The sequence below is a fragment of the Callithrix jacchus genome, chromosome 7 (genome assembly GCF_049354715.1).
Source record: "Callithrix jacchus isolate 240 chromosome 7, calJac240_pri, whole genome shotgun sequence".
Classification (NCBI taxonomy): domain Eukaryota; kingdom Metazoa; phylum Chordata; class Mammalia; order Primates; family Cebidae; genus Callithrix; species Callithrix jacchus.
The window spans coordinates 69,740,577-69,767,797 of NC_133508.1; the positions used below are offsets into that span (position 1 = coordinate 69,740,577).

A 27,221-nucleotide genomic window follows, 5' to 3' on the forward strand; every position below is an offset into this window, starting at 1 on the left:
TGCCATGTTGGCTAGGCTGGTCTCGAACTCTTGACCTCAGGTGATCCACCCACTTTGGCCTTCCAAAGTGCTGGGATTACAGGCATGAGCCAACGTGCCTGGCCGATTTTCTTTCGTTTCACTCATGTTTTTTAAATAACTACTTGTTGTGTGCCAGACACTATGTCAGGTTTCAGGGAGTCCTGCTCTCATGGAGGTGACATTCTGTAGGGTTGGCAGGACAATAAAGGTGAACATGATTCTCAGCGCAAAGAAAAGTTCTGCTCAACTGGTGTGCTCCATTTATTCTGGTTCTTTCTAGGGTAGAGTCACCCTTTCCCCAACCCCCTCCCTTCATGGCTGGGGGCCATGGCTGGGGAAACAGCCCCCACCCCAACCCACCACATCCCTTGGAACACCCTGGGGCCTGGAGGCGCTGGGGCCCTTTCAGAAAAACACTGTGCCAAGAATGCATCACCCCACCAGGGTACTGAACAAGGAAAACACAGGGCCTGAGGAGGGAGAGCAGACAGGCCCTCAGGCTGGGCCATTGGAGGGGCAGGCACAGCAGGAAAGCAGAGTAAGGCACCAGGTGAAATATGACCTCCAAAGCATCCATAGGCATTTCTTATATAAACACCCCAGTCCAGACAGGAAGTGGGGCTGGGGGAACTGGAGGGGGATGTGGTCCCACAGGACCCCCCAGAGGCAGACAGATGGGCAGGAAAGTGGGGGAAGAAGAGGTCAGTGGAGAAAAACAAAGGGCGGGGGTATGGAGAGAAGAGAAGAGAAGAGAGTGCTGCTGGGGAGAAGGAGCAGCCCATAATAAATGGGGGAGAGAGCCCATAATCTCTCTCCCCTCTCATCCAGAGAGAGGCTTCCATTTGCTTCTCATCATCCAAGAGGTACAGAATCACCAGACAGATGGGGAAACTGAGGCTTCCAGAAGCAATGAGGCCAGGATCCTGTGACTGTTTATCATCTGTTGCCCACTAAGAGGCCTGCCGAGAGGCACTCTGGAATGTTCTGTGAAGAATTATTTGTCATGACCTTCCTGAGACCCCACAGTGGGTTGGTGGCCAAGCTAGGGCACAGATCTGGGTTTCCAGTGGTGTCTCCAGGCCCAGGATGACCTCCAGAGGCCCGGCACATTCCTAAGGCTCCGCTGCAGCTCCTGCTGACAAAGTGGGGCCAGCCTGAAATTACCTCACTACACAGAGTCACTCTGTACAGTGGGGACTACACTGGGTACCTTCCAGTCCCAGAGTGCTGGACTGAGCCTGGCAGTCCCTACTGGACAGATGGGAAGACTGGGGGCCCAGAAAAGCATGCAATGTACCCAAAGTCACCCAGTGAGTTAGTGGTAGGATCAGAACCCATGTCCTTCTTAAGTCAGTGGGAAGGTTTATTTGTTTATGTATTTCCCAAACCACTGTAGCCAGAGACTGCAGAGTTTGGCCCTACCTTTCAGAGTCCCTATCCCATGGCTTGAGCTTAAGGGGAGACAATACCAGGGCTGGGCCACATCTGAAGAGCTTTGAGGGGACATGTTCAGGATTGAATCCTAGGTAAGGGCTCATTCATTCATACATTAATTTTAGAGACAGGGTATCACTCTGTCACCCAGGCTGGAGTGCATTGGCATGATCATGGCTTACTGCAGCCTTACACTCCTGGGCTCAGACAATCCTCCTGTCCATCTCATTCTCCAGAGTGGCTGGGACTACAGGCATGTGCCATCATGCCTGGCTATATTAATATTTATTTATTTATTTATTTATTTATGCAGAGAAGGCGTCTGGCTGTATTGCCCAGGATGGTCTCGAACTCCTGGGCTCAAGCCATCATCTCACCTCGGCCTCCGAAGAAACTGGGATTACAGGTGTGTGTTACCACACCGGCTTGGGGGTTTTTAATAAAGGGAGAGGAAAAAGACACTGGGCACATTCCCCAGCCCTTCAGGATGCCAGGGGTTTCCGGAGCGTCCCTGGACCCGCCTCAACTTCCACCCAAAGTGGAAAAGGAGAAATGGCTTTATCCTTAACCCAGGGACCAGCTCAAATCCTTGCCCTCAGTCATGAGGGGGTGGGTCCCGCCCCATTTAACTTCACGGAAGCCCCACCCTCTTCCCTACCCTGCCCTTGTCACTCCAGGTTTGGCTCCGCGAAGCCTGGTTTCCACTGCACACCCGAGGCCCCGCCCGTCTTCCCCAGCTGGCCCCGCCCCGGTCACGCTTACCTTGGTCTCCGCCAGCTGTCGCTTGAGCAGCTGCAGTGCCTCGGTGTGTTCCCGCTCGCTGTCCTGAAGGGCCTGAAGTTGCTCCTTCAGCTCCCTCTGAAACACACACAGGGCTGGGATGGGGACAGAATCCATGCCTGACCCAGGCATTCAGCTCTGACCACTGCCGGGCCTGGGGGTTAGCCTGGCCTCTGTCCCCAACCTCCAACACTTGTCTCCCGTCACAGTTCAGCCACCAGCAAGTCCTGCAGAGTCTGTCGCCTAAATACCTCCAGAATCCGTTCCTATCTTTCACCTGCATCTTTGAGACAGCCTCCTTCTCTTTGGCCATCCTAGAGGCTTCTGTGACGATCAACCTCCATATACACACTCTTCTGCTCCTCACGTTGGCCCTGGATCCCCGCTTAGAATTAAGGCAGGGGTCCCCAACCCCCAGGCCACAGATGCGTACGGGTCTGTGGCCTGTTAGGAACCCGGCCGCACAGCAGGAGATGAGCCGTGGCTGGGAGGAGCAAAACTTCCGCTGTATTTACAGCTGCTCCAGTCGCTGGCCTTACCACCTGACTCCACCTCCTGTTGGATCAGTGGTGACATTAGATTCTCATAGGAGCGTGAACTACACATGTGAGGGATCTCGACTGCCGGATCCTTATGAGAATCCAATGCCTGATGATCTATCATGTCTCCCGTCACCCCCGGATGGGACTGTTTAGCTGCAGAAAAACAAGCTCAGGGCTCCCACTGATTCTATATTATGGTGAATTGTGAAATTATTTCATTATATATTACAATGAAATAGTGATAGAAATAAAGTACACAACAAATGTAATGTGCTTGAATCATACAGAAACCATCACCCCGCCCCACCCCCTGTGGTCTGTGGAAAAATTGTCTTCCATGAAGCTGGTCCCTGGTGCTAAAAAGGTTGGGGACCACTGCTCTAAGGAATCAAAACTGTACCAGCCCATTGCTACAGACTAGCTGCCAACATTCTCCTAGGGCTGCAGTGGGCTGGGCACTGTTCTTAGCGCTTTGCTTCTATTAATTCACTTGAGCCTCTCAGTAACCTTAAGGGGGGGCACAATTATTATCTCCAACTTCTGATGGAGGAAAAGGTATAGAGATGTCAAGAAGCTGGCCCCAAAGCATACAGATAAGCATAAGGGTAAGGAAGGAATTGGGACACCAGGCAGCCTGGTTGTGGAGACCATGATCTTGATGCCAGGTGACACATTTCCTACCATGATGACTCCCGTGATGAATAACAACAAATCACAACAGACAAGATATCAACATTTTAAATAAAAACATGATCAGCACCACTGATTTTTTTCTTTGTCTCAGGTACCACTGTGGCTCAGCAGAGCAGTTAGTGATCCTTGCCTTATTTTAAATGTCGATATTTTGTTCATTATGGGGTTTTTTGGGGCATTAATTTTGATTTAAGAAATATTGTATTACATGCTGTTCATCTCGATCGCTGAGTTTGGGGCACCCTGGGATCCCACCTCTGTCTCCACCACCCTCCCCATCATTCCCATCCAGCCAGTGGTCTTCCTCCTGTCCCTCCACCATCCTGAGCTCCTTCCAACCTTCAGACTGCGCTCTGGCTACTTCCTCTGGCTGGTGGCCTCCACTCTCAGAGTTTCCCATGGTGGCTCTTTTGTACCATTAACTTAACTCAGATGCCACCTCCTTGAAGAGTCTTGCCTGACCACCCCACACATACCTCATACCCTGTCATGTGTCTGGATTCACGGTCTTCTTGCACCTTCTGCTGTCTGAACGTATTTGACTGTGTTTATTGCTTGTCTCCTCACTAGAATGTGAGTTTCATGAGAGTAGGAATCTTGCCTGTCTTGTTCCCTGCCATATGCCCAGGGCCTCGGTGATTATTTGTCAAGTGATAAATGGGGTGTGGAGGTGAGTGCTCCCCAGCACAGAGTCCAGCTGTCTGCATGCATTGGGAATCTAGCCCATTGTATTATCATCAGCTGTTCTCCCGTCTGTCTCTTCTTCATCCCCATATTAGGCCATGAGTCCTCCAGAGCAGCTCTTGCTGCCCCCTTTCCATATATCCCACACCCAGCAATAGTCTGGCACTGAGATGGGACCGATGAAGCTTGCTGTGTGAATGAAATTCCTGGAAACGGCCTCTGAGTTCCCCAGTCAGCCTGGGCTGTGAGCGGTGCCAGGAAGGCTGACTTACCTGTTCACATCCACCTCCCTTCCACTCATCCAGCTTGTCAGACCATGGAGGGCCTTGGTCAATGTCTAGTTCAATTCATTTTACAGACTAGGGAGCAACATGGGAAAAATGGTCATGATGACAGGCCGATGGAAGAATGCAGGGGACAAAATTATCTTTGATTACTACCAGTTATTCATTTAACAAAATTTCTTGGGCAACTATTATGTACCAGGCACTGTTGAGTCACTGAGATACAGCAGAGGACAAGACAGACACAGTCCCTGACCATAGGGACTAATCTAGTGGGGAAGACAGACAACAAACAAGAAAAATAATAAAGAAGCAAGGTTACCAATATGGTGTGTCTTCCAGAGAAAATAAAGCAGGGTGGGATGGAGGGGATTTTAGGTAGGGTGGCCGGGAAGGCTTCTCTGAGGCGATAACACCAGAAGGATGAGGAGGAGCTAGCCATGAAAACGGGGGTAAGATAGAAAAACACAAGCAGCTTGTTTTAGAGAGCCCATGCAGATGCAATGGTTGGAACTCTGGCAGCCATCTCAGGCCATGAGGCAACTGTAAAGACTTAAGTCACAAGCTGAAACCAGAAGAGCATAAGGAATAAGGAACCTGAGTCCCTGATAACTGTGGGGCTGCCACACCAGCGCTTTACTCAGTGTCATGCTGGAAAGCTGGCTGTCTGAGTAAAACTTTTTTTTTAAAGCCCCAACAGTGTTTGCCAATTTCCATGGTGTAAATGCTCCCACTCAAGTGGATTTCAAGATACCCGTGTGAAGTAGTTGAATACGGCATTGGGATGATATGCACACAGTCAGCTCTTGGGAGCCAGTGCTACAGCACACCCCGCCTGGAGCCTTTCCTAGAGACTTGTCTTACATGAGAGAAATGCACTCCATCTGACTGCAGCTACTTCAGCCAAGGCTCTGTTACTAACAGCTGAAAGCCATTCCTAACATTCATGTGCAGCTTGAGCAGAAGCAGTCCTTGGAGCAGAGAATCTTACTTGTCTAAGAGAATAGAAAGACTGCTCCTCAGGTGCCCCTGACACCTTGGGCTGTCCAGGCTGGGACACTGTGGCTGAGATGCAGATGTTGAGGAGCTGGGCTGAGAGCTACAATTCTCTCCCCTGGTGGTCCCCATGGGTCCACAGAAGACCCAGCCACCCAGGCAGCTCTTCAGTGTTTCCAAGAAAGTGCCTTGGAGGCTGACTTCCTCACATTGCTCAGGGCACTCGAGGGACCTGGATGAATTCCTCCTCTGATTTTGGAGTCAGGGAAAAAGGACAGTAGGCTTGCTCCTTCCTTCTAGATCCCGAGAGAATCAGAATACTCATTTGCCCATTCCACAAACACGTGCCGAGACCTTGGGCCCCACATGGTGCTGTGTCAGGGATGCGGAGAGGGGTAAGGGATGAGTCTCAAACATGATGCCATGAGGTGTACATGTGTTGGGGTGACAGTAAGGGACACAGACACTTAACATCATAGGGAATGCTGCGATCGTGTTAGGAGATCCCAGACTTGCTCCTCTCCCCATATTCCCCATCTCAGTGAAGGGCACCCCTCCCCCAACTCCATCCCAGCCAGAAACCTCGGAGTGGGAGTCATCCTTGATTCCTGCCGCCTCCGAACCAATCCAGTCAGTGACCAGGTTTGCTCTGGAATTTGTTCTCTCCTCTCTATGCCTACTGCCTGTGGTTTGGTTTTCATCACTGTTTTTCTGGACTGTGGCCCCAGGCTCCTCCCTGCCTCTAGCTCTCCCACTGCTTCAAGTGCCCTGAACAGCAGTTGTGGTGATTGTTCTAAAGGGCAGATCTATAAATGCTTTCCCCTGTCACTCTCCCCATTGTGCTTGTCCGCAGGATTTCCACGTAGTCTGGGAAGAAAGGCACAAAGCCTTAGGGTGACATTCAAGACTCTTCGCTGCTGGCCCCGACCTTTTCCTCTCCAGTCCTAGCTCTTGGTCCAGACTTGTGCTGTCCAATACGTGGCTATTTAAATCACAATTAATTAAAATGAAATAAAATGGAAAATTCAGCTTCTCAGTTGCACTGGCCACATTTCAAGTGCTTGCTAGCCACATGGGCTGCTGTATCACATAGTGCAGACACAGAACTGTCCATTCTTCTAGAGAGCTGTCATGGACAGTACTGCTCCAGACACACTGAGCGACCTGCAGAGTTTTCTAGGCCTTTGCGCATCTCTCAAAACTCAGATCAAATGTCACCTCTCCTGGTAGTCCATGTCTTAAACTCTGTGATGTCCTCAGAGTTTTAAAGAAACGGAGTCGGGCTGGGCGTGGTGGTTCACACCTGTAATCCCAGCACTTTGGGAGGCCGAGGCGGCTGGATCACGAGGTCAAGAGATTGAGACCATCCTGGTCAACATGGTGAAACCCCGTCTCTACTAAAAATACAAGAAAAATTAGCTGGGCATGGTGGTGCGTGCCTGTAATCCCAGCTACTCGGGAGGCTGAGGCAGGAGAATTGCCTGAACCCAGGAGGCAGAGGTTGCGGTGAGCCGAGATTGCACCATTGCACTCCAGCCTGGGTAACAAGAGTGAAACTCCGTCTCAAAAAACAAAACAAAACAAAAAACAGAGTCTCGCTCTGTCACCCAGGCTGGAATGCAGTGGCATGGTGGCAGGGGGAGAATTGTAGCACTCAGCCCAGCTCCTCAACATCTGCCTCTCAGCCACTGTGCACTCTGTGTGCACAGTGTCCCACACTTGTACCCTGATGGCATACACTGCGTTTTAATTGCAAAGTTACCTGTCAATCTCCGCTACTAGAGCAGGTGCGGTAGCTAAATCACGCCTGTAATCCCAGCACTTTGGGAGGCTGAGGCTAGTGGATCACCTGAGGTCAGAAGTCCCAGACTAGCCTGGCCAACATGGCAAAACCCTGTCTCTACTAAAAATACAAAAATTAGCCAGGCATGGTGGCAGGTGCCTGTAATCCTAGCTAAGATCATCCCAAGGTGGAGGTTGCAGTGAGCCAAGACCATGCCACTGCACTCTAGCCTGGGTGACAGAGCGAGACTCCATCTCTTAAAAAAAAAAAAAACTCCTCTACTAGGTCATGGGCTCTTGAGGGCAGGGACTGTGGAGAGGGGAGACTGTCACACTCTCAGTACCTAGGACAGGGCCACGCACCGCTGGCCTCGCTGAGTCTGCAGGGTGTCCCTGCCCAGGGAGGAGGCTAGGCTGGGTCAGAGCTTACCTCTGAAAAGGTGGGAGGGGAGAAAGGCCCCTGAGTAGGCAAGGTTCCCTGGGTGGGCTAGGTGCAGAGCCCAAAGGAACAGCTAGCATAGGAAAACTAAACCCTAGAATCCAGAAGGCAGGACTTAGAAGGCTGCCTGAGCTCTGTCACCCCTGCCCCTCCAACGTGTCTCCTGTTAGAAGACTGGCTCTACCACTCACTAGGCTGTGTGACCCTAGGATGTCACCTAACCTCTCTGTGCCCCAGTGCCTTGCCTGAAAAATGGGGATAATCATATCTCCTAGGGTTGGGAGGGTAAAAGAAAACAACAGTAAGAAGTGTTTAGCCTCACAGGGCACAGAGCCTGGCACACCCTGGGTGCTCGGGAGACAGAGCAATCACTGTGTCCCGTGTGTGTCTTCCCAGTCTCTTCTTTGTATCTTCATCCCTCACTGTGTCCAGGTGGCCCCTCCCTCCCTCCCTTCTCAGATGGCCAGAGCAGGAAGAGGCTGCAGGGACCATCTGGTCCAACCCCTTGGATTGCCAAAACAGGAAACACAGGCCCAAGGGAAGGGATGATCTGGCCCATGGCCACACAGCTTGACAGAGGAGAACAAACTGGAAATTTTACTCTAGCAGAGAGGTCACACAGGAAACTGGAGCCTGATAAACTCCCAAGTGATACAGCTTAACCCCGAGGAAGGACACCAGTAACAGCAGAGACTCAAGACCAGAGGGGCTGGAGGCAGGTGTGGTTTGGGTTGAAATTTCACAGGCATCTAGTCAACTATTTGTCACAGCAATCCACAAGGTTAGTAGTGTCTTTATTGCGTCCATCTCACAGAGGGGGAAAGTGAGGCTTTGAGAGTTAGCTTGCCTAAATTCACACAGCTAGTAAGAGGCAGAGGGAAGGCTCTCAGTGGCTTCAAAAATTGGTGTTCAAAATCTCTTGGCCTCCCTGCCTCCCATGCAATTCAATGCAGCAAAAATTTCTGAGTACCCAATGAGCATCGGGCTTTGTGCTGGCCGCTCCAGGGGTGGGTCTATACATGGTCCTTGAACTTCAATTTGCAGTTCATTGAGGAGGAAGAAAAGGTAAAATACAAGGAAGAACAGGATAAACATGGAGGGCCTGCTAGGATCCCATACAGCTGTCCACACCTGGCTGTGCTGATGATGCCCTCCCTCCACCTCAGTTTCCAAATCTGTAAAGTAAGGTCTTTTTTTTTTTTTTTTGAGACGGAGTCTTGCTCTGTCACCCAGCAGGCTGGAGTGTAGCAGTGTGATCTTGGCTCACTGCAACCTCTGCCTTCCAGGTTCAAGTGATTCTCCTGCCTCAGCCTCCTGAATAGCTGGGATTGCAGACACCCCAACCCCCAACCATGGCCAGCTAATTTTTATATTTTTAGTAGAGACAGGGTTTCACCATGTTGGCCAGGTTGGTCTTGAACTCCTGACCTCAAGTGATCCACTCACTTTGGACTCCCAAAGTGCTGGGATTACAGGTGTGAGCCATCACGCCCGGCCCCAAATCTGTTAAGTAAGACCTAACAGCACCTGCTCCATAGGCTTGCTCTGGGAATGAAATGACTTAATTCATGACCTACATGACATACAGGGTGAGCTCAATCAATCTTAGTTGTCATTATCATCATAGTAATTATATGTAAAGTTGGGAGTCAGAATTGGGGGAGCTTCAAGGAAGGACCTTATTTCTGATGGCAGGACAAAGGAAGATGGATGGGCAGGGTTCCTTCAAGTCTCTAGGATGGGCCAGGGCATTGCAGATGCGGAGAACTAGTTGGGTAGGGGCCCACCCTCACGTGTGCAGGAAGTGGGGTGGTTGGGGATGGCTGCAGCCAGGCATGTGACAGGTGGGTGGGGTCACAAGCTGGAAAGGTCAGTTGGGGCTGGCTGGGGCAGGGGTGGGCCCTGGAGGAGGCCTTGAATGTCAGCCTGGGAGAGCTGAATCCCACAGGGCCCCACGAGAACCGGGGGCAGGCAGGGAGGGATGAGGTGACTGGGGAGGGCACACCTCAGAGGGTGGGGCTTTGGAGATGCTGCAGTCCTGAGCACACAGTTAAGCAAATATGCCAGCTTTGTGGCTCTGTGCTCTTGATTGTTATGAAGAAGCCAGGATTGGGGCAACAGAGGAGTTGGGGGGCACAGGGAGGTGGGGCTCAAATGTTCCCAAGGCCAGATCTCTCCTGCTGTGAGGCCATCCCTCCCTCTGACCCAGGGAACAAAGCAGCTGTGGAAAGCCATCTCCGCTCTGGCTTCAGGGACTCTTCATCGGAAAAGCCTGGGTTCACATCCTGACTATGTTACCTTGGGCGGTTCTCTTCTTTCCCTCAGGGCTCACCTCCACAAGCCTTCACAGTGTTGTGATAAAGGCTAAGTGAGATGGCACCTATTACAGGGCCCAGCATGGTGCTGCACACAGTAGGTGCTCAAGCTTCTCCTTTCCTCCATGCCCAGGTACTGCTCTCTCTTTCCCTCTCTGATCAAGGGATGCCAGAAACCTGACCATGACCTCTCCCTTTTTCTCCCCCAGCCCCAATCCTAGAACTGGATGCTCCTGGTCCTCCCAACAGACCAGAATTCTTCTATGTGTTTGAGCCTGAACTCTCCCTGTGCACTTCCCAGCCACACAGTTTCTGGCAACATCTGGCCACTCCCTGCTTCTAGGGTCTCCCACCTTGCACACTACTGCAGAGTGCTTAGTCCATGACGCAGGCCTGGCCGGGCTGCGCTTGCCTGCTCACATCTGTTTCTGGCTTCTCAGCATCTTCAGGATCAAGCTCGGTGGGTACATGCATGTGCATGTGTGTGCATGCATGTATATATGTGTATGTGTGTGTGCACATTCAAGCATTCAAAGCCCTTCCTGAGCTGGTCAAGCCTCGATTTTCCATTCTTACCTCCTCCTACCACACCCTCCCCTCCAGCCACAACGAACCACATGAATATGTGCTCACCTCCATGCCTGTCCCTGGTCACACTCAGATAACCTGAGTTCAAGTTCCAACTCCAGGGACAATTAGTAGTTTTCTGACCTTAGGCACAGTTTCTTTTTTTGTTTCCTAATTTAAAAAAATTTTTTAAAGACAAGGGCTCACTCTGTCACTTAGGCTGGAGTTCAATCATAGCTCACTACAGCCTCAAACTCCTGGGGCTCAAGTAATCCTCCTGCCTCAGCCTCCAGTACCTAGCACTACAGGCATGCACCATGCCTGGATAGTTTAAAAAAATTTATTGTAGAAGCCAGGCACGGTGGCTCATGCCTGTAATACCAGTATTTTGGGAGGTTGAGGCAGGTGGATCATGTGGTCAAGAGATCGATACCATCGTGGCCAACATGGTGAAACTCTGTCTCTTCTAAAAATACAAAAATTAGCTGGGCATGGTGGCACACATCTGTGATCCCAGCTACTTGAGAGGCTGAGGACAAAGAATCACTTGAACCCTGGAGGCAGAGGTTGCAGTGAGCTGAGATTGCGCCACTGGACTCCAGCCTGGCAACAGAGTGAGACTAAAAAAAAAATTATTATAAAGATGGAGTCTCTCTGTGTTGCCCAGGATAGTCTCGAACTTCTGGTCTCAAATGATCCTCCCACCTTGGCCTCCCAAGAGCTTGGATTAGAAGCATAAGCTACTGTGCTCAGCCTCTTTTTAAAAAAAATTTTACTGAGGTAAAATATACATATATAATTTATCATCTTTATCATTTTTAAGTGTACAATTCAGAGGTAATTAATATATTTATATTCCTTTTCTCCCTTTCTTCGTCCCCCTTCTTTTCCCTTCTCCCCTTCCAGGTCCTTAGGCACAGCTTTCTGTTTTTTTGAGACAGGGTCTCACTCTGTTGCCCAGGCTGGCTGGAGTGCAGTGGCACGATCACAGCTCACTGCAGCTTCAACCTCCCGTGCTCAAGCAGTCCTCCTACCTCAGCCTCTTGCATAACCGGGACTACACGTGTATGCCACCAGGCCCAGCTAATTTTTTGTAGAGACAGGGTTTTGCCATGTTGCCCAAGACTGGTCTCGAATTTCTGGGCTCAAGCAGTCCTCCTGCCTTGAACTACCAAAGTACTGGAATTATAGGTGTGAGCTACTGTGCCCAGCCAGGCACAGTTTCTGAGCCTCGGTTTCTCCATTTATAAAACAGAGATCCATCTCATAAGGTTATTGTTAGAATTAAATGAGAGATAGGCTGGGGGAGAGAGGAGAGCGTGCCTCCCTGTCAAAGCCTTGAACCCTGTCCCTGGCACAGGCTGTACCAGGCCACATGGTGGCTGCGCATGTTTTTATTCCCTCTGTCCGAAACATCTTTCTTTCTGCTCCCTAGCCTAAAGCACTCAGCACGTCTTTTAGGATTCAGCTCAATAGAGCAAGCCTCAGTTACAGCAACCTACCACTTTATGAGTCTATCTCCCATGACCACACAGGGCCAGGTCTTGTGTAGCTCTCTCCTGGGCCCAACACAGGGCTGGCCCTCTGTAGCCATGGCACAGATACCAGCTAAAGAAAGTATATATGTATATATATATTTTTGAGATAGAGTCTCTGCCACCCAGGCTGGAGTGCAGTGGCACGATCTTGGCTCACTGCAACCTCTGGGTTCAAGTGATTCTTGTGCCTTAGCCTCCCAAGTAGCTGGGATTACAGGCATGAACCACCATGCCTGGCTAATTTTTTTTTTTTGTATTTTTAGTAAAGATGGGGTTTCACCATGCTGGCTAGGCTGATCTTGAACTCTTGACCTCAGGTTATCCAGCCGCCTTGGCCTTCCAAAGTGCTGGGATTACAGGTGTGAGCCACTGTGCCCAGCTCAGAAATTATTAAATGAATCCCTGAATCCAAGACAGAAGTCATCTCCAAATCCTCCTCATCCATTCTGAGTGTACAAGCAGAGATGGAGGTGAGGAAGGCAAATGGTACTGGGAAAACCCCATTGGATGGAGAGTCAGGAGAGCTGGGCTCTGGTCTAACTGGGTAAGCCAGTTTCCCCATCTGCAAAATGGGGAGAGTATCAACCAGATGGTTTCTCAGCTTCCTCCCTGTTTGGATGCTCCCTGGGGCAGCTGGCGTGGTGGGGAGGAGGGTGAATTCTGAATCAGTAAGACCAGTTTGAATCTCAGCTCTTCCTCCTACTTGCAGTGTGATCTTGGGAAAGTTACTGAATCTCTCAGCCTCAGTTTCTTTCTTTCTTTTCTTTTCTTTCTTTTTTTTTTTTTTTTGAGATGGAGTCTTGCTCTGTAGCCCAGGCTGGAGTGTGGTGGCTCAATCTCAGCTCATCGCAACATCCACTTCTCAGGTCCCGGTTCAAGCAATTCTCCTGCCTCAGCCTCCTAAGTAGCTGGGATTACAAGCACACGCCACCATGCCCAGCTAATTTTTGTATTCTTAGTAGAGATAGAGTTTAACCATGTTGGCCAGGCTGGTCTTGAACTGCTGACCTTGTGATCTTCCCACCTCAGCCTCCCAAAATGCTGAGATTACAGGTGTGAGCTACTGCACCTGGCCATGTTTCTTCATCTGTGACATGGTACTGATCTCAGTCCCATTCAGGGAGTAGAGAATGAAAAAAACCTTTGTAAGGACCAAATGCCCATAACAGAACACCTGGCACACGGTAAGTGCCCCATAACTTACTTTGTGCCCCCAAAACTTGGGCTATTATTTTTGAGTCATTATTTTGTCATTGTTGGTCCCTACCAGATCTTTCTTTCTTTCTATAAAATAAATATCTTGGAGTCCCCAATGCCAGCCCTAAGTTTCTACACTGTGGCTGGTGTTTAGCCAAGGTGTTCTGGCTGCCCAGACTCCTGTGAAGACAGATGCAGAGATGCCAGTGGCCAGCTCTGAGTTTGACCCACGGCCAGCTTTGCCCCCACAGAGGCTGCCGTTGGCATAGAAATCCTGTCCTCTCCTTGGAAAAGTAACAGCAGAGCCACTTCACCAGAACACAGATAACCCAGCTGCCTTCCTGTCCATGCTACAAAATAAAGTGCCTTTGAATCTGTCATTTCTGTGGATGTTTAGCAACTCTTTCTCCCTCTTTACACATAGAGCAGGAGGGTTAGTTCTTACTTCCATTTCCCAGATTGGGTAAGAGGGTACCGCCCCCTCTCCTGGAAGAAAGCAGTCGACATTTGAACCCAGCCCCCAGCCCTGGTCCCTCCTCAGGTGGCTGCCTTGATGTCACTGGATCACCATACCCCGCCTGCCAGGGTTTGTGTCCAAGGCTGATCCACTGCTGTCTTCGCTGGCATGAAGGAGGCCTTGGGAAGGGCTCCAACGGTCACATGAAGCCTGGAGGGGGTGGCTAAGACTGAACTGGATCCCCTCTCTGGGGGTTAGGAACCCGAGATGGCCAGAGGGCCGGATGCCACGCCTGGCCTGACCAAGATGACGTCCCAACCACCTGCCCTCGGGGCATCAGCTGGCACAGATAGCCTAGCCCTGTCAATACAGGACAGGACAGGTGGCTGGGAGACAATTACCCAGCCCTCAGAGGCAGCTCAGGGACTATATGTGGCCTAGTCAGACTGGCTTCAAATCTTGGCCCTGCCATTTACCAGCTGGGTGACCAAATGAGTCACCTAATTCCTCTGAGTCTGTTTCTTCATCAGTAAAAGAAATATATAACAGTACCCATCCCACAGGGTGCTATGAAGATTAAGAAAAACTCTTAGTGCAGTCCCAGGCATTGAGACTGGGCCAAATAAATATTGGCTGAGAAGCCCCAAACCCTTTAGAAATGGGCTCCCTTCCTCCACTTTGCTCAGTGGTCCAGGTACTCAGCAGTGGAGGTGAGGAGGAAGACACCAACACACACACACACACACACACACGCGCACACACACGCACACACGCACATGCACACAAGGACACAGGCACACACACACACATGCACATGCACACATACACAGGTAATGTAAAAATCCTTAGAACTATATATATAACTCCTGCCATGTTTCATGGGGTATGATTATGGGAGACTTTAACTTTCCCATTATATAGCTCTTCTTCTTATGTTAATTTTATAGTCAGAATAAAGATATTTAAAAATACTTTTGGGGTGCCCGCCGTGCCAGACATAGTACTAGGCACTTCTGATAAAGGATCCCCAGCCCTTACAACATCCTTCTCAGGAACGTCATACCCTCATGTTGTAGATGACCCTTAGAGAAGGAGCCTTAGAGAAGCAAAGTGATGTGGCCAAGGACACGAAGCATGTCAGGATCTGACCCCTGTAATGGCATCTGGGATACAAAGTGATTGTGCTTGGTAGGTCAGGGAAGGCTTCACAGAGGAGGTGATATTTGAGCTGAAGTTTTAAAGTTTTGTGGGACTTTTCTAGGTCAGGTTTCTTAACCAGAGGTGATTTTGACTCCAGGAGACATTTGCCAATGCTTGGAGACAGTTTTGGTTGTCACAACTTGGGGGATGGGTGGAGTTTGCTACTGGCATCTAGTGGGTAGAGGCCAGGGATGCTGCTAGACTTCCTGCAACACACAAGACAGCCCTGCACAACAAACAGTTATCTAGCCCTGAATGTTAGTGGTGCTGAGTACGATGTGACCTACTATAGCTGTCATTTATTGAGTGCTGTTAGGTGACAGGTACAGTACCAAGTTTTTATAAACATCATCTTGTTTAATGCTAATATAATTACTTCCATGCTGTCCATGAAGAATCTGAAGCCCAGAGATGGTAAATAATCTTCCTAAAGTCACATAGTAAATGGTAGAGCCAGGATTGAGGTGACCTGAGTATAAAGCAGAGCTCTTAATTTCTCTGCTCTGATACCTCAAGGATTTATAATATAAATGAAAAAGCTTCAGGCCAACCGCTAGGTAGGGTGTTGGGAGACTCCAGCTGAGTATAGGTCCAGCCTCCTCTGGCTTATAGGCCTTGGGCAAGTCCCATTCTTCCCTCTCTCTCTACTGTTTCCCCACTGTCAAGTGCACATGGCACAGATGATCTCCATTGCCCTGCCGGCTCTGAGTTTATAATTCTGCAGGAGAAGGGTCCCAGTTCCATCAGTTGCTGGGCGAGAAGGGGATGTGAGGATGGGTTCAGCCTTATTTCTGCTGCATAAATAGCTAATAAACTTTGCTTTCCCATATGGAGGGGGACACAGGTGGGGGTGGAGGGTGGCTTGAACCTCACCCAGGGGCACATCCTCTCCAGAGGGGAGGCAGATTTCTCTGCCACCAAATTGCCAAGCCCAGAGGACACACCATAGGAAGGCCTCCTTCTTGGGCCAGAGGAGAGAGTCTGGGCATTCACTCAGCTGGGGACATGAGCTCTGATAGGCAGACAGAGAAAGGGTGGGTTGCATGTTGTTCCAGCCCCTACTATGTGCTTTTGAACCTCAAATAGCAGATTCATCACAGGTCAGCCTCATGAAAGTCCTGGTAGGAAGGAAGCATCCTGACTCCATTGTACAGACAGAGCATCAATGTTTACATGAAGTGACTTGCCAGTGTGCACACAGTGTCTGCAGCAGGTTTGGAACTCAAATGTGCCCAACCCCAGGACAGTGCGCTAGAGAGTAAGCAAGTGGCAGTCCCTTTTCCTTATCACCCAATAATGAAAGCATTTCAACAATATTTATAGGTAATACATGTTCAATTTCTTCTATGTCCCCCAGGTCATGGGATACAGTACAACAGCCCAACATACAGTAATTTGGATTTCCTGGTTTGCAGACAGGAGAACCAAGGCTCTAAAGCAGAGGCTAGAGAGTCAGACAGGGAGATCAGAGAAGAGGAATCTGGGTCAGGCTGTGCCCTCTAGCCCTGGCTCTCCCACTGTCTGGAAGTGTGGTCTTGGGCAAGTCATATTACCTCTCCAGGCCTCACTTTCCACTCCTACATGATGAAGAGGTTAGACAGATGGTTTCAGACAGAGTCCTTTCAAACTCCTCCTGCTTATGTGACTCCACAGACAGGGAGATGGACAGCAGCAGTGCCTACCACGAGGGCTCTGGGGGTGGAGGGCCAAGCCTTGTGTAGGGTCCCAGAGGCCCAGGCCCTTGCTCACTCTCTGATGGGGCCTTCATTCTCAGACAGCTAGACTGGAAGGGAGTCAGTTGTAGTTTCAAGATAAAAGGGACAGGGAGGGGGCAATGGTGAACATGGGCCATTTCTCCTGAGGCCCATGGGGATCTGCTGGGTGCAGGCTTACTCACAGACTCGTGTATGGAGGGGTTGGGAGCCCCTCTAATACAGGGGAAAGTAGTTATTTAGTTCCTGTTTGGGTATCTTGAGGCCAGAGAGCTCATTACCTCCCAAGTTAGCCTACTCCATTTTCACAAAATGTTTGAACCAAAAACCGTCTGCTTCCAAATGCTCCACAGTCTGGTTCAGCTTAGGCCAGGGTTGGTCATTCTTTCATTCATTAATTCAGCCTTTATTGGTCTATACTGTGGGCAAGGCCTTGCACCAGGCTTTGGGGCTATAGATAGGAGACATAAGATACTGTCTCTGGCATTGGAGAATTATGTGCTCGACTAATATCCCAAAGCCAGGAACATGGGACTGCTGGATTTAAGTGATTTAGCTTGAAAAAAGGATTCCAGGCCCAAATAAACTTGGGAGCCATTTTATTAAACACAATAAAATAGATTTATTTGCAACAAGATTTCTCTAAGCTTTTAATATGCAAACGTACACTGAAAATTCTCCAAGGGGGTGGGTATAAGAAAATATACTACGTTTCCCATATGTATTAATAGAGGGCATTTGGGGAAATACAGTTCTAATGTCTTTTTAAAAATTATCGATTGATTGATTGATTTTGTCAGTGGAGCTTGGAGAAGGCTTCACAGAGAGGACATCTGAGCAGGGCCTTAAGCGTTGAGTAGGAATTTGTCAGTGAAGATGGGAAGTCTTAAGGGAGACCAATTAGAGTTCTAGGTCAACTATGCTAAGTCCCTCTGAATGTACCATTTCACTTAGTCTTCAAAGATCCTGACGTAGGGGACAGAGCCAAAGAGGTCATCAAAAACCCTTGGAGACTCCTAGAGGTCTAGCCCCTCCCTTCTTGAATCACCTTACATCTGGGCCTTATTCTCCAAATCTTTACTTTTCAAGTCCTGGCCCCACTCAACCTGGTCTCTACTCTGGCTTAAATCTAAACTTGTTGTAGAGGATCTGGACCAGCTCTCAGTCAACCCCTCATACAGCTTGGCCTAATCCTCGGCACTCAAACCTGCCTTCTCAACAGTTTGGCACTCTAACTTACACCCCTCTATTAGGTTTCATCCTCACCTGCCCAGCACATTCTAGCCCCCGTACTCCCCTTAATCCTGATGCACATCTGATCCAGTCTCCGCCCCACAGAACCCCCAGCCTGCCAGAGCTTAGTTACCCGGGTTAGTACAGTCCTATCCTCGTGGCCTCGCCCTCAGTCTGACAGTGGCCCTGCCTTTGCCCAGCTCTGATTCAGCTCCGTCCACAACCCTGCTCCAGCCCAGTACCTGGTACAGCTCTGATCTCATTTGTTCCCGCTGTCCCATCCCCGTCCTGGACCTCTCCCTAACCACGGACCAGCCCCTACTCCAGGTCAGTCTCAGATCCCGCGGGTAAGGACTGCCCAAGGCCCCGCCCCTGCCCCGCCCCGCCCCCTCCCCCGCCCTGCCCCGTGTTACTCCTGATAGGGCCCTGACCCTGCCGGCGGCCCCGCCCCGGGACCATTCCGACTGGGTCCGCCCCGCGGTCCAGCCCTGACCCCACCCCCGCCCCAGCCCCACCTCCAGCCCGGCCCCGCCCCCGCCCCAGGCCGGCCGGGCAGCGCACCTGCAGCTCCTCGAAGGCGTCGTCGATGCCGGTGACCTGGTGCTGCTCGTGCAGCGCGGGCTCGTCACAGAAGAAGCAGAGCAGCGCGCGGTCCGTGAGGCAGAAGAGCTTGACCTTGTCGTGAGCCTGGCAGGGTCGCGCGGCGCGGCGCGCGTTGAGGATGGCGTCCAGCGGGAAGGCGCTGTAGCGCTCCACGATGTTGGCCAGCTTGAGGCTGGGAGCCAGCGCCGGCTCGGCGAACGTGCGCCGGCACTCAGGGCAGTCGCGGGCACCCTGCGCCTCCTGCCGCACCCAGTGCTCGGTGATGCAGCGGCGGCAGAAGTAGTGCTCGCACCCCAGGCTCACCGGATCCTGGTAGATGCTCAGGCAGATGGAGCACAGCAGCTCGTCCTTGAGGCTGCACGCCATGGCGCCAGGGGCGGCAGAGAGGGGGGCTCGAGGGGCGGCGGGGCGGCTGAGAGAGCGCGGCGCTGTCGGGTGCAGCACCGAGGGCTGGGAGCCGGGACGAGGCCCGCACAGGCAGGGGTAGGAGCTACCCAAGAAGGGAGGGGGTGCTTTCCGGGAGGAGGGTAACGCAAGGAAGGGGTGCGCAGCTGAGACTCCCCGGGACGCCAGCCCGGGAGGGCAGTCTCGAGGTAGTGGGCAGCCCAAAGCGATGGGCGCCGGAGGGAGGAGGCCGTGGGCGGCTAAGGGACCAGGATCCTGGCGAGGAGGTTCTAGGGGGCGGGGCAGTCCGAAGGGATAGGAGCTGGAAGAAGGGGATCCTGGAGGGTGCTGGAGCCCTCGAGGGGGTCGAACTCCCGGGATGGGGGCGGTGGGGGGAGGGTGAGAAGCTGGGGATGGGAAATCCTGGGGGAGGGGGCAGCCAGGCCGAGCCGCACATTGGCTGTGACCCGCAGAGAAGAGGAGGGTTGCCGGCCCGCTCAACTGGCGGATCCCGGCCCCAAACCCTGGCCCGGGGCAGCCCCTTACCCCCGCGGGCTTAGCAGCCACCGCTTCGGTCCAGCGCAGCCTCTCAACCCGGAACCAGCCGTATCCGAGCTGCCGGCCGCGGCTGCCTCCCCGCCCCCGTGGGCGGGACCCGAGCAACTCCGCCCCCGCAGAGGGCGGGGGAGGGGCGGGGCAGCCAGCCGGTTGACCCCTCCCGCCCCGCCCCCATCATCCTCTAGCTCCCCGGGAAGCGAAGCCCAGCTGTTCCTTCGGGGTGTGTACTTGGAACTGCATCCAGGTCTGGCTTAGGGTCCCCGCGGCGAGGCAGAGCGGGGAGAGCAGCTAATTTGAGAGCACAACAAGTAAACAAGGAGCATCTTTCTGGATCATCGATTTGAAGATTTAGAAGAAATAATATTTTGTATTAAAACGAACAAGAATATGTTAGGAATACAACTTCTGCATAAAATATAAAGCTAAAACTCTCGAAATGCCCTGCTTGCTTAGAGCAAGTTCAAGGCTCTCACACTCCTAAGCCCTGGGGTCCCATTTCCTCTTCACTTTCTTAAGGAGTGCTTGGGGAGAAGTTTGGAAAGCCCTGGCTAACGTCTGGCCTCGGGGGCTGCCTCCATTGGCAAACAATTCTGGAGTGCTGTGTGTGTGTGTGTGTGTGTGTGTGTGTTTGCGTGTGTGTAAGGCCTAGGGGGAGTGAAGCAGGAGAGAGGGAGGAAAAGTAATAGGAGACTTTGTCGTGTGCCAGATGGAGAGGGGATAAGGGATTTCTAGGCAGAGGAGACAGCCTGTGCGAAAGCATAGAGGCGTGAAAGGGGAGGGTGCAGTGAAGGAAGTGCAAGTAATTCTGTACTGTTGGGGGTGGGGTGGAGAAAGGGCCTGGGTGGGCTGGAGGGCATTGTGGGTCCTGGTAAAGAATTTCTTGAAGGCATCAGGCTTTCAGGCAAGGAAATGACCTGGTCCGATTGGGTTTCAGGAAGTCTTGGAGATAATCATTATGCCATCTGCAAGGTGAAGAAGACAGGAAGTTTTTCCAATGTGTCTGCGTATGCACAGCACTCACCACACAGTAAGAGTGTGTAGCTGAATAACCACAGCAATGCCATGAGTTGCAAGAGGAAGGAAAGACTGAGCATCCCTGAGATGCTGTTGTCCTCGTGCCTAGAGAAGGCCAGACCCAAACTGTGGGTGAGGCCCGGACAGTGGGTAAGGAGAGAAGGCTAGGGTATTACAAGTACAGACCCGGTGAAATTTGGTGATGGTTGAATACGGGGGTGAGGGAAATGAGGCATCGAGGGTGGCTACCAGTTTCTGCCTTCTCCAGAAATATCTTCACTGGTGTTAAACTTTATTGAGGTACAGTTTATGAAAAAGCTCTCAGTTTAGTTCTCTGTTGTTAACACGTTCTCCATCACACTCTCATCTGGCCCAGAATCTCCATCATTGCCAGAAAAATGCTTGGTTGCTCATGTAACAGCCGTTGCTCAACTTTTTCTTATGGGCAGAGCCCTGATTTTGTTCAGGTGGCCCACTTCCCTATGTGACCAAAGAAAGGCTGAGCCCAGCCCATTTCTGGGAGTCAGTCTTGTTTGGTCCAGGTCCATTATGGTGGTCTCATTCCTCTTGCCAGTGATGGTTTGGGAAGGTCTTAGTCTGAAAAACTAAAGCCTATGGCAGAGAGGGGAGTTCAGGAAAGGGTCTTTTACTTTGCAAAACAGTCTGCGCCCTTTGCTGGGATATGGGATTCTCCGGTCTCAGCCTCCCTAGTAGCTGGGACTACTGGTGCATGCTACCATTGCTTTGGGGCAATGCTTGGAATTGCAGCAGCCATCTTGCTCCCAGTCGGAGGATGCAGCAGATACAGAAGGGAGGAAGAGGGCCAAGGGAGTCCTAGGGAAGAGAAGCTTTTACTCTGATGCAGAGTCTGGACTTTAGGATATGTGAGATGGTTCATCTTATTGTATAAGCCAGTTTAATAGTAGTACACTGTCACTTTGCAACCCAGAGAATCCCGACTGATACACTGATGTACACCCCTAGTGAGGGGGTGGGGAAGGTAAACAGGGCAGTCTAAATTATTGAAGCATTTTGAATGAAATGAGAAAAAAAGTCTTGATGATGGATGAAACAGTGACTTCGTTATTCAATGTATATTTACTGATGCTGACTCTGAGCAGGTCTATGTGAGGGGATGGAATAAACTATGCTCCTTGCTCCCAGGGAGCTGACAGTCTAGAGGGAAAAAACAATGAGAAATTCTTATCAGGCACAGTAGGGCTTGCTAAGCATTCTCACATATATTACTGGATTTGAGTCTCGAAGGAGCCCTAACTGATTTATATTATTATCCTCATTTTATAGAGGAGGATACCAAGTCTCAGATAAAGGAGATGTGGTGGAAATTGCTATTGTCCACTAAAATCCATCCTCCTGTTCTATAGTAATAGAGTAGCAGTCAGAGCAGTGGCTGGTCCACTAGAGACCATACATCCCAGCTGTTCTTGCAGCCAAGTGAGACTTGGTGACTCAGCTCTTTCTAATAGAACGTAAATAGAAATAGACCTTAAGGCATGAGGGTTTTGCTCTTCCATGCTCCATTTCCTCTTCCCTTGAGTTGGAACACAGATGTGTCAGGGATCCAGCTTCAATAATGCTTCAAATGGGCTGATGGAGCAAAGATATGGGAGGAACCTGGGTTCCTGAATGACTGCATGAAGTACAGACACCCACTGACATGGACTAGAGAGTGAGAAGTAAACTTATTTTCTAAGAGGAATTACATTTTGGGTTTTTGTTGTAGCAGCCCAGCTTTCACCATACTATTTTTGTAGCTTTATATATTTATTTATTTGAGACAGAGTCTCACTCTGTTGCCCTGGCTGGAGTACAGTAGTGCAATCTCTGCTCACTGCAACCTCCGCCTCCCAGGTCCAAGTGATTCTCCTATCTCAGCCTCCCTAGTAGCTGGGACTACTGGTGCATGCTACCATGCTTTGTTCATTTTTGTATTTTTAGCAGAGACAAGGTTTCACCTTGTTTGTCAGGCCGGTCTCAAACTCCTGACCTTGTCATCCGCCTGCATTGGCCTCTAAAGTGTTGGGATTACAGGCGTAAGCCACTGCGCCCAGCCAATTTTGCACCTGTTTTTAGAAAAGGCTCTGGTACTATTTTACACTACTGTCTAAATCATTTCAGTAGATAGTCTTCTTAATATGTAGCTCTAATCCCTTCTAAGGATATAGAATATCGTTATCTCTGGCTGAAAGTCACAGTCTCTCTCTCTCTTTTTTTTTTCTTTTGAGATGGAGTCTTGCTCTGTTGCCCAGGATGGAGTGAAGTGGCACAATCTTAGCTCACTGCAACCTCCACCTCCTGGGCTCAAGCGATTCTCCTGCTTCAGCCTCCCGAGTAGCTGGGATTACAGGTGCCCACCACCATGCTGGGATAATTTTTGTATTTTTAGTAGAGACAGAGTTTCACCATGTTGGCCAGGCTGGTCTCGAACTTCTGACCTCAAGTGATCTGCCTGCCTTGGCTTCCCAAAGTGCTGGGATTACAGACGTGAGCCACCGCACCTGGCCCATAGTCTCTGTTACTTTACTGTCACTTCACTTTCCAGTGTTCAGTCCTTTTATCCTCTGAGCAGTTCTTCTCTTGACCTTATTCCATCTCCATTAAGATGCAGAACACTAAAACTCTTGATTATCTTTACGTTTGGCAAGTCATTGCTATCTCCACATCTGATGTGGTTGAGTGGTCTGAACTAAGACTTAGAGATCCCGACTGCAGTGTATGCCATCTGCTTCCATTCATTCTCCAAAAATTAATGTCAGGATTTTTTTTTCTAGAAAGCTATCCAAGAGCTATTGTTGAGTGAAAAAGAAGAAAAGAAAGACCCAAACACACAGACACGTAGACACCCACACACTTAAACACAATCACAGGCATTATTTGCATAACAAAAATTCTATAGAACTTATATTCTAATTGTGTTCAACTGTGGGCTGAGATTATGGGGGGACTTTCACATTCGATAGCTCTGTTAATTATACATATTTTACAATCAGAAAAAAGATACAGTTGATCCTCATTATTTATGGATTTCATATTTGCAAAATCATCTACTTCTAAAATTTATTTGTAACCCTCAAATCAATACTTGAGGCACATTTGCATTTATTTGTGGACATACTTATGTGCAGAGGTGAAAATCTTGACTTACCCACACATATGTTCACAGCTGAGGTTGAACAAAGGGACATCCTGCCTTCTTGCTTCAGCTCTCATAGTGTAAACAAGTATTCTTTTTGTGACTTATTTGGTGCTAATTTTTCTTATTTTTTAGGCTTTTTGTTGGTGGTTTTGCTGTTTAAAATGGCCCAAGCATTGTGCTGCAGTGCTCTCTTGTGTTCTCAAGTGCAAGAAGCTGTGATGTGCCTTGAGGAGAAAATACGTATACTTGATAAGCTTCTTTCAGACATGAGTTACAGTTCTGTCGGCTGTGAGTTCAATGCTAAGGAATCAACAATACAGATGTTAAATAAGGTGTCTTTAAGCAGAAACACACATTAGACAAAGTTGTGCCTGGGCCTGGTGGCTCACACCTGTAATCCCAGGCAGGCAGATCACTTGAGGTCAGAAGTTTGAGAACAGCCTGGCCAACATAGTGGAACCCCATCTCTACTAAAATACGAAAATTAGCTGGGTATGGTGGCAGGTGCCTGTAATTCCAGCTACTCAGGAGGCTGAGGCAGGAGAATCACCTGAACCTGGGAGGCAGAGATTTCAGTAAGCTGAGATCATACCACTGTACTCCAGCCTGGGGGACAGAGCAAAACTCTGTCTCAAAAAGAAAGAAGAAGGAAAGAAAGAAAGAGAGAGAGAAAGAAAGAAAAGAAAGAAGAAAGAAAGAAAAAGAAAAGGAAAGGAAGGAAGGAAGGAAGGAAGGAAGGAGAGAGACAGAGTTGTGTGTTGACTGGTTGCTGAAAATGTGGCCAGAGACTCACAGGAGCCTGATGCTGTATTTCCTTTTAGGGCCACGAAGAGTAATGAGAGTCGGCTGTATTTAAAATTGTTGTGTGTAACAGCATCCACCAGTATGAGGTACCACACCCACATCCCTTCCTATCCAGGTTACATTTGCTCAAGCCCACTTCAAGGTGGAGGAGCAGGAGAAGGAACATTGAGCAACTTCTGAGTGCCAGGCACTGTGCTAGGTGCCTTGTGTGTGTTATTTGATTTGATCCTCACAATAGGATTCCAGACATGACTTGTTTCTCCTACTGGCAGATGAGGAAACTGGCTTTGAGTGGGGAAGGGACTGACCTAAAGCCAGAGCAAGTAAGTGGCACAGGCTTCTGTGATTCCTACCCTGGGGCCCAAGCAGCTAGGGATGACTCCACATTGTGCAGCCTGGCTGGGCCACAGCTGGGTGGTCAGCCCCGCCCAGCAGACTTTATAAATGGGTCAGCTGGGCTCTATCCCTCAGTGCCTTTCCCCTGTTCCAAACCTTTGCCTGGCTCCTCTAACCTCACAGAAACAGCCCTGCTTCCTCTCAGTGGGGGACCTTGCCTCTTGCATCATGGAGGAAGTGGAGCCTCTCTATGGGATGTCTTAACTTCCAGTCCCTCCAACCTGTCAATTTATCTATAGAAACAGCTTAAGTCCTCAGTGAAATAAGGCATCGAGTAGAATAAAAACATGGCTGAAATAAATGCCTTTCTAACATTATTCATTGTCACCCCCTTCTCTGGTCCTGTAGGATGAAGCTCACCTTCTGTTGAAAACTGACTCTTCCCCTAGGGCCCCTCAGATCCCCTCAGGCCTCTTCTGCCACCTGACTCCTTCAATGAGCCCCGTTTGACTCTGTATTTTTGTCTCCTTCCTTGTCATTTTAAGCCTGTCCTAGAAACAGGCTTAAATTCCTCTTAAAATGATACTCTACAGTTGCCCCACCTTTAGCTACCATCTCATTTCTTGCCTCTCTCTAGCCTGGCACCTTGAGGCAATTGTCTGCACCTCCTCCTGCCCCACCACCAGCCCACTGCAGCCTACACATCCTCCTGCCCCACCACCAGCCCACTGCAGCCTGGCCCTGCTCCCCACCACCAGCCCACTGCAGCCTACACATCCTCCTGCCCCACCACCAGCCCACTGCAGCCTGGCCCTGCTCCCCACCACCAGCCCACTGCAGCCTGGCCCTACTCCCCACCACTCCACTCATCATTTCCTAATTGCCAATTAAAAATACTTTCCATGACACAGTTGCTGCTGTAGAAAAACAGGCCGGGCGCGGTGGCTCAAGCCTGTAATCCCAGCACTTTGGGAGGCCGAGGCGGGTGGATCACGAGGTCAAGAGATTGAGACCATCCTGGTCAATATGGTGAAACCCTGTCTCTATTAAAAATACAAAAAATTAGCTGGGCACGATGGCACGTGCCTGTAATCCCAGCTGAGGCAGGAGAATTGCCTGAACCCAGGAGGCGGAGGTTGCGGTGAGCCGAGATCGCGCCATTGCACTCCAGCTTGGGTAACAAGAGCGAAACTCTGTCTAAAAAAAAAAAAAGAAAAGAAAAGAAAAACAAAAGCGAGGAAAACTAAGAAGAAATTTGAAGTATTCATGATTCCAGCATTCGGAAAGAACTGTGGTTAATACTTGGATCGTATCCTTACAGATCTTTTTCGCATATTCTGTATGTGCACACACACACTTGGGTTTGGGGGAAGGAGAAAGGGAGTCAGGGGGAGGGAGAGAGAAAGAGAAAGATTTTAAAAAATATAGAAACAAGCTTAACTCTCTAAATTAGTGCTTCTCAATGCATAGTCCTTGAACCACATATGTCTTAGCATTGGTTCTTCCAAGAGCTGACCTTAAGATAGGGACTAGTGTGAAAATAGTTTACTTGGGAAGCACAAGTAACACTAATAGGGAAGTGGAAAGGTGATACAGGGAAGGGAAGGCAGCCCCATAAAAGTGCACTGTTATCACAGAGGCAACTGAAGATTTATCCTGCAGGGAAACTGGGAAATGGTACAAGATCTCAGAATGGTAGATGCCTCGGAAATATCCCATCCAACAGGTGAGGGAGCTGGGGTGCTTATACACCATCTTTGAGTGTTGAGGCTCCTCCCCAGTGGTTTAATTCCTTGGCACTTGTGAACTGTGATGTGTACAGTTAGCTCTCTGTAGTTCTGGGAAAATGATTTCTTGGCTACCATACGGATGCTGGCAGTTGGAAGTTTAAGGAACACATTGACAGGTTTGAGGGACAATGGCAGGGCATTGACAGTATCTGTCACAGTTCACCCTTGCACCTGCTCAGATAAACTTGCATTCACATTAAGTTTCATGTTCTGTCACTCCTTCTTTGGATGGTGGAAAGTCACAATTTGTTACAAGAAGTTGGGAGAAGGAGGAGGAAGAGGTGGAAAAGATCACAGGTAAGAGGAGGGACAAGCTCCAGACCCCACTGCTGTAGTTGGTCCTGAAGTGTAACTGATGTTCAGTTACCACCCCTTCTAGACGTCCCCGACCTGGTCCAGCAGGGGTCACTTACCCCTGCCAGTTCAGGAACTCCTTTCTTAGCTTGCTGGTCTGCTGTCATGAGGATCCCAAAATTGCCAGGGGCAGATAGAATTTTAGGTTTAGTAAAACCATAATTATTTCCTCTGGTAGAAATGATCTCTCCCTTCCCTCTGGGAACTAGGATCTCTAGTTCAACAGAGCCTAAAACTTTGGCAATAGAAAGCATAAATCTGCCAGTTGGGTCATTGGGAAGGAAGGTGAGAGGAGCGACTCACTTCTTGGCTTCCAGACCTATGTATTCTGCCTATCAGGGATGTAG

At 50.0% G+C, this 27,221-nt stretch overlaps 2 protein-coding genes across 11 annotated transcripts in view; one reads left to right on the plus strand and one right to left on the minus strand.

Moving 5' to 3' along the window:
* AZIN2 (antizyme inhibitor 2) overlaps window positions 1–6,409 on the plus strand; it is an 82,175-nt gene extending 75,766 nt beyond the window's left edge. For 8 of the 9 annotated variants that reach the window (XM_078329228.1, XM_078329232.1, XM_035306665.3 and 5 more), the window contains 2 exons: window positions 1,769–1,861; window positions 2,445–3,043. In XM_078329228.1, the coding sequence (XP_078185354.1) occupies window positions 1,769–1,861; window positions 2,445–2,930 (579 nt within the window). In that variant the 3' untranslated portion in view covers window positions 2,931–3,043. Of the gene's footprint in view, window positions 1–1,768; window positions 1,862–2,444; window positions 3,044–6,287 lie in introns of those variants that run through there. The other variant, XM_035306664.3, reaches the window with a different exon arrangement.
* Window positions 1–19,469, minus strand: part of TRIM62 (tripartite motif containing 62) — a 34,981-nt gene extending 15,512 nt beyond the window's left edge. The window contains exons 1-2 of one of the 2 annotated variants that reach the window (XM_035308637.3): window positions 18,436–19,469; window positions 2,218–2,313 (exon numbers count right to left, since the gene is read on the minus strand). In XM_035308637.3, coding sequence (XP_035164528.1) covers window positions 2,218–2,313; window positions 18,436–18,843 — 504 coding nt within the window. In that variant the 5' untranslated portion in view covers window positions 18,844–19,469. Of the gene's footprint in view, window positions 1–2,217; window positions 2,314–2,512; window positions 2,722–18,435 lie in introns of those variants that run through there. The other variant, XM_035308639.3, reaches the window with a different exon arrangement.
* Between the last annotated feature and the right edge of the window lie 7,752 nt (window positions 19,470–27,221).